The sequence below is a fragment of the Vanessa tameamea genome, chromosome 29, assembly GCF_037043105.1.
Source record: "Vanessa tameamea isolate UH-Manoa-2023 chromosome 29, ilVanTame1 primary haplotype, whole genome shotgun sequence".
Taxonomy (NCBI): Eukaryota; Metazoa; Arthropoda; class Insecta; order Lepidoptera; family Nymphalidae; genus Vanessa; species Vanessa tameamea.
The window spans coordinates 216,680-233,228 of record NC_087337.1 but is presented as its reverse complement, the minus strand read 5'-3'; the positions used below and the strand labels follow the sequence as shown (position 1 = coordinate 233,228).

The window sequence follows — 16,549 nt, the reverse complement described above, 5'->3', positions numbered from 1 at the left end:
GACCCATATTTCCACCCATCTATTTTACTTGTTACTACACTTACTAAACCCTATATTTTATTTAAAAAATAAAAATTAGAAGATATTATTCCGACTGTATATAAAATTATACAAAAAAAAAAAGTCTCAAGTCATAAACATTCAATAAAACAAAAAAGGCGTGGACTCGGTATTCGTTAAATTCTAGGCAATACTTTAGAATCTTTCCGAGCTGGTGGTACGCATTTAATTCTACACTTTGACATGACGATTCAAAAGGGCTTTTGTGAGTCTCCTTGAATAAATAATATTTCGTTGTTATATTGGCTTTTATTATGGCGATCAGTTGATCTAGAGACGAATTAAAAAATAAAGCCTTTTATATCCAACGGCCCAAATGTTAAAACTGTTTTCTTGCAAATGTATGTTCATTGTATCTCATTTTAAGTGAATGTTAAATTCTTATGAGAAATAAAGTTCTTTATATTGTTTGAATTTTCATGTACTTAACTTATAATTCATCACGTGCTCGGCGGTGAAGGAAAACATCGTGAGGAAACCTGCATGTGTCTAATCTCAACGAAATTCTGCCACATGTGTATTCCACCAAACCGCATTGGAGCAGCGTGGTGGAATATGTTCCAAACCTTCTCCTCAAAGGGAGAGGAGGCCTTAGCCCAGCAGTGGGAAATTTACAGGCTGTTAATGTATGTATGTAAAGACGAAACAAAGAGTTTGTCAGAGCCTCCTCATAAACATATATTTTAATTTTGTGTTTTGAAATTAAGTTGTACGAATGAAGGTTGTCGCATAAATGTCAAGTTAATTTAGGACAATTTATTACGTAATAATTTATCATACGTAAGGTCCATTGAGCAATTCAGGGTGGTCATCATTATCTGATATTTGTACGGCTGAAGTGCTGAACTTTAATATAATCTCTGAGAGAGGGGTCTCTTGATTTATTGCTTCTAATATGGGACAGCTTCACATTCATTCTGGACGCAGAATGATAAGATATTGGTTGATATGGAGGTGGAAAATATTCCTTTCGTATGGAATAGATTGAACAGAAATATGTGTATATTTTGAAGATATACAAATGCCAATAAATCTTTGAGTTTTAAAAAAAAGAATGATATTCCTAGGCAGGTTGGCATTTGGGCCATCTGATGGTAAGTGGTAACCAAAGCCTTTGAGCCGTCCAGAACCCTTGCATACTGTAATGTACATTATGTTAAATAGTTCACTGGCTCGACAACATACTGTGTGTATGCGCAAGCGAAACGTCTGCTCTCGCCAACGGCTCTCGCTGGAATGACGTTCTCCCCACCATACCGTGCGGTGTGAACCACCACCTGTACTCATGCTACAAGGTATTGCCAATCACTTCTTGCCAATTTTCGTGATTCTTGATCAACGGGAAGTACCCTATAGGTTTTGATTCCCTTTGCGAATTTAAAGAGAAAGGCGAAATGTGGTTTGATTGCGTTGACTTAATGGTTTGATATTTTCACAGCTATCTGTGGCCGTAGACTTTAGTATTTAGTATCTATTATTTTAACTATATACTTCAACGTTCCTGAGAAAAAATATCTTGACGAACAGACGTACAGACGTAAAACAAAGTGATCTTATAAGATTTTTCCTTTAGAGATGTGGAAAATGGCTTTGAAATTAATATGGAATGTTTTTACAAATTCCAACATTACAACTTAGAAGTTGATCAAAGCGGGAAGTGTACAATGGTGCGAGCGTTCGAGAGTATTTCTAAACGCCCACACTGTACAACAATAGCCGTTGTAGAAGCCTCGCGTAGTTACGAAAAAAACGATAAAAATCCATTTCATAATATCAATTTGTAAATTTTGAGCCAATGCTTACAATGGTAACTGTGCTGGTACCGCTTGGTGGTGGGGCTTTGTGCAATCCCGTTTGGGTTTTGTTATGAAATTATTTAATAAAGTATAAGATATTTTTTTTAATAGTTTCTGCTTCGGAATCCTAAATATATAATATATAAAAAAACTAATGTATTTATGAGTTAAATCACTTTATAAACTATAAATCTACAATAAAAAGTAATCTAAATAATATAAATCAAAATCATAATCAAAATATACTTTATTCAAGTAGACTTTTACAAGTTTCGAATCTTCATTCTAACTAAATAGATCGAAGAACTGTTTGTTAATGGGCCAATCAACAATTTTTCATCAAAGCGCCTGCACAGTGCACTGTAGTAATGAGAGTTTTCACTTCAAATCCTTTATTACCTTACTAGAACTTTAAACTGAATTCCATTATATACGGAAATTGCTTAAATTTTCTGAGGAAAATTGCAACACCGATGAGACGATAGAGAATACCTTTAAATAATCTTTTCACTTCACCAGGGTTTCTAAAGTAGGATAAATGAACTTCGATTACATTAACAGCCTGTAAATTTCCCACTGCTGGGCTAAGGCCTCCTCTCCCTTTGAGGAGAAGGTTTGGAGCATATTGCACCAGGATGCTCCAATGCGGGTTTGGTGGAATACAATTGGCAGAATTTCGGTGAAATTAGACACGTGCAGGTTTCCTCACGATGTTTTCCTTCACCGCCGAGCACGAGATGAATTATAAACACAAATTAAGCACATGAAAATTCAGTGGTGCCTGCCTGGGTTTGAACCCGAAATCATCGGTTAAGATGCACGCGTTCTCACCACTAACCGCTGGGCCATCTCGGCTCTTTACAACTTCGATTATAATATAATTAATTTTCCAAGAAATGTCGATATTCTAAGACGACAACACGGACGTATCTAAACATTTTCTCAATTTCTCGCTTCCTAACTACTCGTTGTTTGGAAAAGGGCTATGCCAAATTTCTTTTTATGGTATAGGTTGGTGGACGAGCATATGGGCCACCTGATGGTAAGTGGTCACCACCGCCCATAGACAATTGCTTACATCACCTATGCGCCACCAACCTTGGGAGCTAAGATGTTATATCCCTTGTGCCTTAATTACACTGGCTTACTCACCCTTCAAACCGGAACACAACAATACAGAGTAATGCTGTTTGGCGGTAGTATATCTGATGAGTGGGTGGTACCTACCCAGCCGGGCTTGCACGAAGCCCAACCACCACGTAATATCTCATAAACATCTATGACTATTGTTAAACAAAGTCGCTATCTGTTTCTATCTGTGCCTCTGCTAACTTCTTCTAAACTAATAAAGGATTTTGATGCGGTTTTTATAGCAAAAAGAACCATAATAATTGTATGAAATGGTTGAACTGTGACGATGTTATATCCAAAAAACTATTCATTCAAGTCGGGCAAAGCCTTAGGAGATACATCAACATAATGTTCTAGTTTATTGTCGACATCAAATGTCTATCTTCTAAGGTCATGTACATAACTATTTTTATCTATAACAAATTAGTAAAAAATCTCGTGCAAGGTGATGGAAAACATAATAAGGAACGCAGGAATTAAATGCACGTTGGATGTGTTCACTGACTTTGCCATATATGCATCCAACCTTTGATTATTTATATGCATAAATAAACTGTCGAATTGAAAATGCGTCAAAAAAATAGGGGTCAACATTTGTCCAAACAACACGCACACTAGTAAAACAGTATGACGTTTGGCGAGTGTCAAGTGTCAGCTGTCAGACACACCAAGATAATAAAGTTTGCTCATTTGTATGGTGACAGTCTATCTAGATATATAAAAATCTATACAACCCCTCAACTGCACTGTTTTTATCTTTCTCCTCTCAAAGAGAAAGCTGCCCAAGAAGTAACGTGTTCTACTTATCGTACTACCCAGGAGAAATTTTCAGAAAGTATAAATGTCAAAAGTCCTGGACTAAATTGTCTTTTCTTCTATGTAGGCGTGTTGATCTTCATGGGATTCTGGATTCTTCAGCCAACTTGTCTCATTACGAATCAGCTGTAGTTGTTAAAGATGAATTCTTGACCTTCCAGTAGAACGTAAGCGTCGTCAGCAAGTAGTTTCCGCCGGCCTACAGTCTACAACAGCTGAAGGCCGAAAGAAACCCCTGCTGACAACACTTTTCTCTCCTCGATGTTCACATCTTCTATCTTCAAATAATCTAAACACTTAAATAATAAAACAGTCCAAGAAATTTCCATTTCAGAGATGGAACCTTTTTCTTCCTTCCATTCCGTAAGAACCTTTTATAAAGTATCAGAAATCATTAAAGAACTATATCATTAAAATCTGTAAAGACGTACTCAAGTTATGACGCGTTTAAGGGAAATGGAATTAATTTAAATATACATATATATTATTTTTCAAAGATCTCATAACATTAGATTTGTGTTTAAAATCTTAGTAACTGTTATTTGTGGTATTAGGGGTTGGAACCATTCTATACAACAACGTATAATCAATCATGATATACATATATAAATTATTTAACATATCGTGCAAGAAAACGACCGAATATTTCGAAAATAATTTTTATACATCTAGCTGTTCGTGCGTGTCATTCACGTAAAACATTGCATGTCATTTCCACGGGTCACAGGGTGATTTTGTTTAGTAAAGATTTTCTCAATAAATGGGCTATGAACAGCGATAATAAACTAAAGCTTCAAAATCGAACCTAGGACATAGTTCGCCTATAAATAGAATTTTAAAGACCTTTAATTGCGTAGACATGGACAAGGATGTAAACATCTTTGCCAACAATATATTTAAATTTAGAAGGTCCATAATGCCATTAATAAGTAATACTTAATTATCCATATTAGTTTTATTTTAGTTTATTAATTTTTTATTCATGGTTTTGTTTTTTTTTTGTTTTGTAACTTGAAATTTTGATTAGTCTTTTATTTGTTTTTTTTTTTTTGTGCTTTAATGTATATGTTGCCTTACTGTTCATGCAGTTATCACCTGTAATTGAGGTACCGCTTCGTTTATTTTTTATTTTATGAACTGTGTGCTGTCATGTATCAGTGTGTACTTTGTTGGTGATCAAATAAATAAATAAATAAAAATAAATAAATAAATAATCGATTTTTGCGGTCAAATAAATACTTTCATATTTAAATAACAGTACATATAGATGAAATCCTCACGCCATTTGGTGACTTTAATATTTTTTAACAAAACATTATTTAAATTAATAAATTCAAGCACTCTTTCGGGCAATGACTTCTTATGCCGACTTATATTAACATTGTATATAAAAACCATGTTTATATCAAGATGTAATCCTGTAACTAACATTGTTACGCGGTCTAGTAATGTCGCTGGTACACTAAAATAACAAATACAAATTAAAGATAAGATTTTGAGTCGACAACATATAACCGCAATATTCGTATAAACGAGATATTTTGACATTAAATCCATAAAATTCAATGACATGACAGTTCAACGGGCGGCCATGTTTGACGTTTACGGGTGCGTTCAGAAAGTGTTCCAAATAAAAATTTCGTCTAATATGATGTTTAACATTTGACATCTCATCTTGGTAAATCAACATTAACATAAAACTCTCGGATGGGTTGGTACTTGGTACTATGTGACGGTCAACTGCATTGCGCGCGTTCATTTATCAAATCAAATATTAATTATATCTTAACTCGGTATATAATTATGTTTATTAGGTTTTCTTATATAATTTTATAATATTGATAGATATATATCATCGCGGACTTTTTTGAAGACATTTTTAAGGTGTACAATACTGTAGTATATTATTTCAATCTATCTCGTAAAGTTCACCCAGCCTTGGCAATGTAAGCGCAAAAAATGTGTTTATTTACGACATCACTTCAGAAACCTCTAAAATTATAACTGTTTCTCTACTATATTGTGCATGTATTATACACATAAACATTTCTCTTGAATCGATCTATCTATTAAAAAAACCGCATCAAAATCCGTTGTGTAATTTTTAAGATCTAAGCATACACAGGGACAGACAGCGGTAAGCGTCTTTGTTTTATACTATATAATGAACCTACAGTCAATATTTTACTGTCTTTAATTAGTTTGAAATTACCTTTGAGATCTACGTTAAAGATTCTCCTAATAGCTCTCTCCTACAACCCAAAGATTGTATTGATACTTGTTAATCAAAGTCTATATTAATCAAATATAATTCCTTTGTATTTATGTCATTTTACTGTAATATGCTGAGCTGTACCGATGGTTGTGGGTTCATGGCTTAATCTGTGTTACTAATAATTGTGCTCGGCAACATTTATAACCATTGGAGTAGCGTTGGAATTAGCTCCAAAACTTCTGAAAGGAAGCAGAAGCCTCAGCCCAGCTGTGGGACATATAAATATTGTTTGTACTTTTCTTCTATGAAATTGATCCCATAAAATTTTGGATTCGAAAGTCAACTTACCGTCAGATATAATTTTCTGACAATTCGTAAGAGAACTTGGCAAATAATTGGGACAAAAATGATTTATTTCAGACTTACTTCAAACCAGCTACGATTTCCATGGCTCCGTTGAAATTTCCGATGTTCCAGCACGTGAGAGCTACGCGCAGGATGCAGGCGAGGGTCGCTTTCCTTTCCTCGGATGTCTGAGACAGCACCAACTCCGTCACCCACGCGGAGACCTGGTAACAAGGAACAAGGAAATATTAGGCACATTTCCTATAAATAAAGTTAGATTTAACTCGATACTTTTTGATATATAAACAAGGCGTTTTGGTTTGATTAGAGTTTACCAACAAAACGACTGACTTCTACAGCATATATCAATAATATTGCAGCGATCGCAGTTGATTTGCTGGCATTTATTGAAGTTGTCTGCCTCCGAAAATCAACACTACACCTTTTTGCAACTCCCGTCTTTTAGTGAAGGAGTAAGGTAAACATACGATAGCCTAAAAACCCACCAATACGCTCCCCCTGGCAAGCTTGGTGGAAAACTAGTATTACATATAGATAAAAAATTATGTTTGTATATTTGTCCTCAATGTGATTCGATTGTGATGAAATGTTGATAAATTGTTTTATGAATGAAAACGGAGTAATAACCCTCATGAGGTTTGAGGGAATTGGTTGAAATAGGACGCTATTGTTGAACGTATCGGCAAAAAACATGCCGACCGAATAGAGACGTGTTTTCATGTTATCTGAGAGGGAAACCCCTAGCGAGACATTCAGAACATAAAGTCGCAACAAAACACCGCTATCGGTTCAGCTAAGTCTAGGCGAGGCATCGTATTCCTGCATGAAACGAACGAAACTTCGTTGCGACCGGGTCCCGTCACACGTCGCAGTTTTCTTTTGTAGTTAGTTTTTTTATGGTATTCGTGGCAAACATCTGCAACACCGGGGACCTTGGGAGCGGTGCCGATCTTTTATAAATGTTTAAGCAGCTTTTTTGAAGATTGCCAAGTCGTATCGGCTTAGAGAAACCGCCGACGCCGGTTCCACAGGGTTGTTGCGCGAGCCAAAAAATTCCTTAAAAATCGCACTGATGTGCATTTACGAACATCGATATAAACGTAAAATCAAAATATACTTTGTATTCCAGTAGGCTTTTACTAGCACTTTCGAATCGTCATTTAACAAACTATATTAAGTGAAGCTACCACCAGTTAGGAATGCAGAATCTACCGAGAAGAACCGGCAAGTCAAAACTCAGTGCTTAAAATTCTTTTTCGACATTTCACAAAAATACAAAGTCATGTTAGTTAAATACATTTATATATGTGATATATCCTACCTGGAAATCAACAAGTATAATATTAGCTGGAGCTCCACGGTTTTTTATCATCTACTGTCTTGTATTGTGTAGATCCTGATTATACCCGAGCGAAGTCAATCGTTGTGTATTTTATATGAAAGATCTCAGTAAGAAACTAATAATAGACCATCATCGAATGTGTATTACTTAAGAAAAACATAAGTTTTGGAACTACATCGAGAACATTCGATCGATCGTTTCCAGCTGCTTCCAAACGGCCGACCGTTCAGAGCCGCGTTTACATAATCCTGCGTCGTGTTTATTCATGAATGTTTCAGAGTTTCGACGATTTCGCTTTTCGTGTTTTTGAATTCGCTTGTTTGAGTGAATATGCCAAGACACTAGGTCGCGTAAATAATGTCAGAGCTTAATAAAATACTACTTGGAAAAAGTATATTTTGATTACATAGTCGATACTTGGTGGTAGGGCCACTCACTTGTTACATATTCAATCACAAAATTGCAATTTAGTTTGTTGTGTTCCAGTTTGAAGGGTTACACTGACTCACGAGTGAGTCAGTGTAACTACAGGCGCAAGGGACATCAATCTAAGTTCCCAAGGTTTATGGCGCATTGGCGATGTAAGGGATGATAAATATTTCTTACAGTACCAGTGTCCATGGGTGGTGGCACTTACCATCAGGTACCATTTGACATAAATAAAAATATTTAAGACTTAGAAGACTTGTCCAATTACAAATTTATTACGAGAAACAAAACTTTTTTTGCTATTAATAATAGGAGGCACCAAAGGCACAGAAAACATATCTGTGTCAAGAATGTCCAAAAAAAAGGAGAGGTGACGTGTATAAGTTGCTCGTGTTACTAAATAACAGGCATAAAACTGTTATCAAAAATCCCGTTCGAATTAAAATAAAAACAATTTTTTTTTTTAATAATGTTACATAAAACCGCACATGAGAAAGAGAGAGACGGGGAGAGACAGAGCGAGAGAGGTTGCTTGGAGGCATAAACGGCTTTTCCTTACGCGACGATTCCTGCCAGTTCGCTCTTCTGTAAGCTGCGTAAAAGAACATCGTTCCAAAAAATAAATATTTGTACGAGACGAGCCAATAAGTTAGGATTACTGAACGAAAAGGGCCTTTTATTTCCTCTTGGAAAAGTAATCATGAAACTAAAGGTTCAGTTAAACGGTGCCAGCGTGCGCCCATGCGAGTTACGTCGTCCGTGTTGGCTTGGTAACCTACGACTGGCTTGCAGAGCGCGGATCACATCGAAGTACGTTGTGCCTACTGTTGTAATAAATTTAAAATCGTACCGCCATATTTATAATAATCGTGTAATGTCATATTATTTAATACAGTTGGCAACACCGATCCAGTTGTCATGAACTCATACATTAGTGATAAAGTCTGTTAACGATTAAATAATTCGTTTTAATTGACAACACATCGAGATGGCCAAGAGATCAGAACGCGTGCATGTTAACTGCTGATTTTCGTTGCTTAAAATTTGTTTATATTAATACTTATTTTACCGACAAAATCAAAATCTAAAATATACTTTATTCCAGTAGGCTTTTACAAGAACTTTTGAATCGTCATTTTACAAACCATATTAAGTGAAGCTACCACCGGTTGGAATGCAGATTCTACCGCAGAGAACCGGTAAGAAACTCAGTAGTTAATCAATTTCAACATTTAAAATAGAAAGTTATGTTAGTTAAATAGAATTATAATTATGTAATATATCCCACCTAGAAATCAACAAGTACTACTATAATAAATGTCGGGGAGAACGATGGCATGATTTTTTTTATGGCAATATCGATCATGAGTATGGTAAGCTCTGATACTTTGATGGTACATGAATGATTGTATTGGAGAGTGGGGGTTGTAGAGTACGCTTAATTTTTTTTTTTTTTTTTTTATTTTTTTTTTTTTTTTTTTTTTTTTTTTTTTTTTTTTTTTTTTTTTTTTTTTTATATTTAGGAACACCAACAGTACACATATGCAACATTTATATTAAATATACAGTCAAAAGTATCAGGTCTTCATATGTACAACAATTACAGGTATTCACAACATTGTCTGAGAAGTTTTATAACAACAATAACACCTTAATCTAACTAAATTAAATTACTACTAAAAAAAAAAAAAAACAACATTATATATATATAAAGTTATGTAAACAACTACACATAAAATTAAAAGTGAAACAGTTACAATTTTAGAGAGTAATATTTATGCAGAGTATGTTTGAATTTTGAAAATTTAGACCAAAGTTGCTCAAACACCGGCTTGTAGTTATTATTCTACTGAACAACTATCTGAACAACGACGGGTCCTTCGCTCAGCCATCGCTGACGTCGGGAGATGCAGCAATCGTAACGGATTTGCCGTGACGTCAAAATATTAAGGGAATAGAACATTGTTTGCGTACATATCTGAGCATTTTTTAAATATTTTTTGTAAATTAGTTCTTTGGATAAGATGTGCTTACCATCGCCCAAAGACCACCATACCATTGGCGTCGTAAGAAATATTAACCGTTTCAACGTGCCTCCAACCTTGAGATGTTATGTCCCTCGTACTTGTAGTTAGTTACACTGGCTCACTCGACTTTCAAACCAGCACACAAAAATACTATGAATTGCTGTGTATTGGTGTTAGGGCTTTGTGCAAGCTCGTTCTGGTAGGTACCACCCAATCATCATATATTTTACCGCTAAACAGCAATCCTTAGCATTGTTGTAACTACGACCGCGAGGGACATACCATCAAAGTATTTAAGTTTGCTGGCGTGTTCATGATATGAGGAATTATTAAGATCTCTGGTAGTACCACTTCCCATCAGGCCAGTCGGACTACCTATGACTGTTTAGTTCAATAATAAGTCGTTAATATTGTATTTTATTAGTATGATACATTGTAACTCAACATACGCGAATAGATGGCGCTGGTCTACTCCGGAATCGCGGTATTATATATATAATTTTCCGAAAAAAACAGTCAGTAACTGCTACAAATATCGATTACAAAAATCCTTATTAAAGATCATTGTTAAGTTGCTGTTACGAACGGGGGTCCTTTTGGTTGGGGTCTCTTTGGCTAGTGGTTGGGGTCTTTTTAGCTGGTATAACACTTTTTAGAAAAATAAGTTAAAAAAAAAATTAATTACGAATTCCATCGATCCATAGATTGTTATATATGTTATATTTTCTGTTTCACATCACTGGCCCGTCTGTAAAAAGATCAAGCTAACTTGAACGGGGTATAGTGCAAGAACAATGATATTAAATCCGAGGAATATTTATATTCTGTATAACATTTTTTTTTATAATAACTCTATCAAATCAGAATGCTTCTACGGTTGCTAGAAGCAATCTAAACTTCAGCCGCCATCTTGAGTTTTACAGAGAAATATTAAAGTGTTACTTCCCAGTTAATACACCGCGACTTGAGTTTGCGTTAGCTTCGTAATACATTAAACTTTGAATGTTTTCTTGTTACATTTAAGTTATACTCGTTTGTGTGTATAAATATTTGACGTGTGATGTCCGTGTCGTGGTGTGTGCGTACTTCTGAACTTTTGTTTTAATTTTATTTGCACCGTTCACGCCTTCAGCGCGACAATGCAAATTCCTTTAAGTTACTTTTCACTTCTGATTGTCAAAGTCGAAATTACCATATTCTCTGTTCAAGAAGTCTGATCAAAGTCGTGTACAGTATTAAATTAAATATTACGCTGCCCCTGATTCAGAATATAGATTCTATCTAGAAGATCCGACAAGAAAGTCGGTTGTTACTCTCCAATCTACAAACTTACAATGAAATTAAAACTTGTTGCGTGTGGCAAATGAATAACCTGATGGTAAGTGGTTGCCACTTCACAAAAATAGTGAAATGTAATATCCCGCTGAGTTTATTTCGCCGGTTCTTCTCAGGTCCGAGGTGTTAAATTCCAAATCAGTAAGCAAGTGTAAACACTTCTATATTGAATAAAGATTTTCGACTTTGACTTGATTTGTCGGTCGGTCGGATTTTATTACAGAATCAACAAACAAACAAGCGTTACAACTAATTCAATTACTGCGAACGTTAAACAAAAAGTGTAATTCCGAACCGAGAGAGGAAGCAGAAAACACGGCCAGAGGAAGATTTATATGGTTATAGCAATGGAACATAGCGCTGGCAGCTCAGCGGGACACGGTTCGCGTAGCGTTGTAAAATCGCGGCTTCGATTCTGTACTTTCTTATTGTTTCTAACAAGTAGAGCACTTGTGCGAGCGAGGATGGAGTTTTTTAGAGTCGCAAATCCTGTCATCCTGGGTAAAAGTTAGAAAGGAAAATAAATTATTATTTTACGTAAGAAAACTTTGTTATAATTTCCGCGTTATTTTTTTTTTATGGTATCGGTTGGCGGACGAGCACATGGGCCACGCGATGACAAGTGGTCACCACCGCACATAGACAATGGCGCTGTTAAAATCATCGACCATTCCTTACGTCGCCAATGCGCCTCCAATCCTGAGAACCGAGATGTTAAGTCTCACACTTCAAACCAGAACAGCTGTTCAGATCAGTGTTCCGGTTTGAAGGTTCCGGTTCAGTATTTTTGAATACCGAGTATTGTTGTTTGGCGGTAGAATATCTGATGAGTGTGTGGTGCCTACCCAAAGCCCTACCACCAAGTACCGTTTGAGAATTTCTAATTATCAGCCTTAAGTAATACTTAATACATAATTTAACAATTATTAATACATTTTTCATTTAATTTGTCGACGTTGGCGCCACTCTGTACACACAGGCTGCGAGGCGAGGTAGATATGCATTCTTCTCGAACTTAAAAACACATAAATAACTTCCATAACCAAGTCGTATCCACTTAAGAACGTAGGGAGGGAAATTACCTTTGACAGCTCAATTGTTTACGACATCCATTTAATCTTAGAGATCACATCGAGGTTACGAATATTATACGAGGATACATTTTTCTCATATTAAGAATAGGATTATTTGTTTATTGACGTAGAATATATTTATTTATTATAATTGAATGCAATCCAATTAATATGAACATGAATGTACAAAGTTGTATTACGTGCAACAGGCGGTTTTATTGCTAAAGCAGCGATCTCTTCCAGGGAAATTTTGGGCAGAAACCAGTTATAAAAAATATAGCGGCACTACAAATATATATACATATACAATCTATGTAAGATCTCAAATAAATTTGGTAATCAGGCCAAATTCAATGTTAAAAACGTCTGATCAAATATTTTGTTTACTTTTGAATGGTAATTTTGTAGCTTTATTAAATGCTCTTTGTGTAAAGGTTCGGTTCGGTTTTGGTAACTTGCAATTAGTTATATTAACTAACAAAAATGCATTTATTTTTAAATCTAGTTAAACTAGATAAATCTATCACCGGTTTTAATGTAGATTCTAACCTAAAGATCCGACAAAAAACGCAGTAGTTAATCTTTTGCAAAATTTCAAATAAACTGGCTAGCAAACCAATGCTGTGGCTAATACCTAGGTGCCATGGTATTAAGTAGGGGTTTGTGGTGAGCTTAGTATGAATTAACGTGTTGGTCAACACCTTGGCGCTCGATCCGTGTGGTGTCGGTTTCGGGACGCAGATCAAAGGGTTGTGGCTTGGTTGTAGCACACATGCGTTATACACGTATTTAGCTAGCAGCGAGTTCTCAGAGCGACCGCAAGCACCTGATTTCGAGTCATGCATTCAAGTGCACGTATACACTTAGCGATAAATTATTGTCAAGTCCGCACGTTGGTTTGAACGTAAACATATTGAACAACCTTCGAACGTGTGATGCCATCGCAAACTTTTGGCTGAAATCTTTACCAAAACATTGGCGATGTTTTGACCAACGTGACTATAACTATTTCATAAAATAAGGTCAACAAGTAACGCTTCACGCTTTTTTTTATTAAAAATGATCTTGGGTTGAGTGACTTGCCTTATTTATCAATATTTTTTAACTTTTTTTTTTAAATTTGATACAATTGGATTAATTGACCTGGCGGAGTCAAATACTCGGCGTTACATTTTATGAACGAAACTATATATTTTCATTGATGTTACTAAAATATTTAAAGGCAGATCACCTCTATCAGGATAAACCATTTGTTTATTCTTTTCTTGAGGAATTACAATTCCAGGATGTATAACTTATGAGGATGCTTAGATTCGTCGCAGACGTGGTAGCGCTTGCCGTTGACTACCCCACAATAATGGCGGCGTTCAACATTCCCGCCAACCATCGATACGACGCTTCAAAATCAAAGTCAAAATCAAAATCAAAATACTTTATTCAATTACTTTTACAAGCACTTTTGAATCGTCATTTAACAAACTATTTAAAGTAAAACTACCACCGGTTCAAAATGTAGATTCTACCGAGAAGAACCGGCAAGAAACTCAGTAGTTACTCTTTTTCAACATCTAAAAATAGTCATGTTAGTTAAATTCAATTATATATGTATGTTATGTCTCCTGCCTGGAAGTCGACAAGCATTAACTCCACGCTTTTTTTTTCACCAGACCGACCAGCTGTCAAATCTTGTTTCCCCGTAATTTAAAAGATGGCGCTAGCCATGCGCCGTCATACTTATTTAAATGCATTTATTTTCAAAAATAATTTCCATATTACAAATCGGCTTGGCGCCGCGTTTCGGCCATTTTTTTTATTAATATCATTTGGTGTCAAGGCTGCTAGCAGCAAATATCGGAGCCTATAAAGGGGTAAGTATGTATGTAGACCTTATACAGGTCAGGACGACTTATATTGGAAAAGTGTAATTCGTGCTTCTCGTCCCGATACAATGTAAACGATGTAATCTCCTCTTTGAGTATCCCTCATGATCCGATTACAAAGAGCTACGAATGTGTAGAGTGGCCACTATTTCGTTATTAAATATTTATAAGATTTTAGAACATATGTAGACAATGCTAAAAAGTACTAGTTGTAGTCTGCGGCTTCGCACGCGTTTTAGGGTTTGGTCGTTAAGTATTAGGCATAAAAAACCTATAGTTTGGAGTTCAAGCTTCATACCAAATATCATCAAAATCGGTTCAGTAGTTTGGGGAAAACGAAGGGGGGCTCATATGTCTTTCTAGCACTTTGTGTTCCACAATTCGTAGTAGGTGTTGCTGGCGTTTATTTGATAGTAAGCTGTCACAAGATACAATAAAATATTTTGTTTTTGCCGTCCACTGCTGGATGAAAGCCAACCACATAGAACGCCAACTGTTAAGCCGTTAAATCGTTGGTACACTTTAAGATTTTTTTTTTTAATTGTCTATTGGTATTCAGCCATGATTCCCAAATAGTCTCGTCTCGCAAAGCGGTGGGTCGATGCGTAAAAGCGTTGTTCAGCGAAATAAATCAGGGGCAATTTCATATAAACATTGGCGAGATCTATTGATTTTTCGAAACAATAATTATCAATATTTTTTGCAGCCATATTTTTAAATAAAAATAATTTCATCACCAAAAGCTTTTTTAAAAATAATTTAAGCAAATTATTTTGTTTGGAATTAACATATGTCCTAGTAAAACGGTAAAACAGCGTTACCCTATTTGAAAGGTTACCTAAAGTACTTCCATCAACCCTTACAGAAAATGTAATCTACTAGTAATGGGTGGGGATGGGGTTTAATCAAATAAAGCCAATTCTCCATATAAGATGATTGAAATATTTAAATATCATACTTATCTTGATAGAATGCCTTTAAGGCTTTGTATAACTTTAAAGCCTCGTTGATCAAGTGACCGGTTCATGAAGCTGCAGATCTCGAGTTTCTGGGTTCAAAGACACGACATAGTAAAATGTTATTGGGCTTTGTCTAGAAATGATCTATAAATGAAGTTAGTTGGCAATGTTAACCCTCCCGAATGCACGTAAAGCCTTCACTGCGGTGCACGTGTTCTCTACGCACGTCGTCATCATCTTAATATAAATTTGTACAATAAACTGTTTATACATGACATATTCCATCTCTTCTTTATAACTTTAGATCACTTGGTTGGTAAGGCTTTGTGCTAGCCCATATGGGTAGGTACCACCCACTCATCAGATATTCTACCGTCAAACAACAGTACTCAGTGTGGTTGTGTTCCGATTTGAAGGTTGAGTGAGCCAGTATAACTACAAGCACAAGGGGGATAACATATTAGTTCCCAAGGTTGGTGGCGCGCGGTCACGCCATTTGGACGGCTTACGAACAAATAAGCTAAGTTAATGGATAACGAATGGCATGATGGTAACTGGTAGCCACCACCCATATACAGACACTAATATATTAAACATTAGTACATCGCCAAAGGGCCTCTAACCTTGGGAACTGAGATTTTCCTGTAGTTAGAAAATCTCATGCTTCAAACTGAGTACAGTAATGTCAAGTATTACTTTACGTGCTTGTACAAAGTAATAATAATAAATAAATAAATATTGGACAACATCACACACATCACTCTGATCCCAATGTAAGTAGCTAAAGCACTTGTGTTATGGAAAATCAGACGTAACGACGGCACCACAAACACCCAGACCCAAGACGACATAGGAACCTAATTAACTTTTGCTACATCGACTAGACCGGGAATTGAACCCGGGACCTCGGAGTGGCGTACCCATGAAAACCGGTGTACACACTACGGGTAACTAACGGGTACGGGGCGGACCAGGAAATGGACCAACTGGTGTTAAGTGGTCCACATCTCTCATAGATAATGGCGCTGTAAGAAACATCAACCATTCCTTACATAATCAATGCGCCACCAACCTTGGGAACTAAGATGTTATGTCCCTTGTGCCTGTAGTTACACTGGCT

At 36.0% G+C, this 16,549-nt stretch overlaps 1 protein-coding gene across 1 annotated transcript in view; it reads right to left on the bottom strand.

The window, feature by feature from the left end:
• Positions 1-16,549, bottom strand: part of LOC113402332 (1-phosphatidylinositol 4,5-bisphosphate phosphodiesterase epsilon-1-like) — a 174,427-nt gene that overhangs the window by 41,920 nt on the left and 115,958 nt on the right. The window contains exon 5 of the mRNA XM_064219756.1: positions 6,445-6,587. Within this exon, the coding sequence (XP_064075826.1) occupies positions 6,445-6,587 (143 nt within the window). The remainder of the gene's footprint in view (positions 1-6,444; positions 6,588-16,549) is intronic.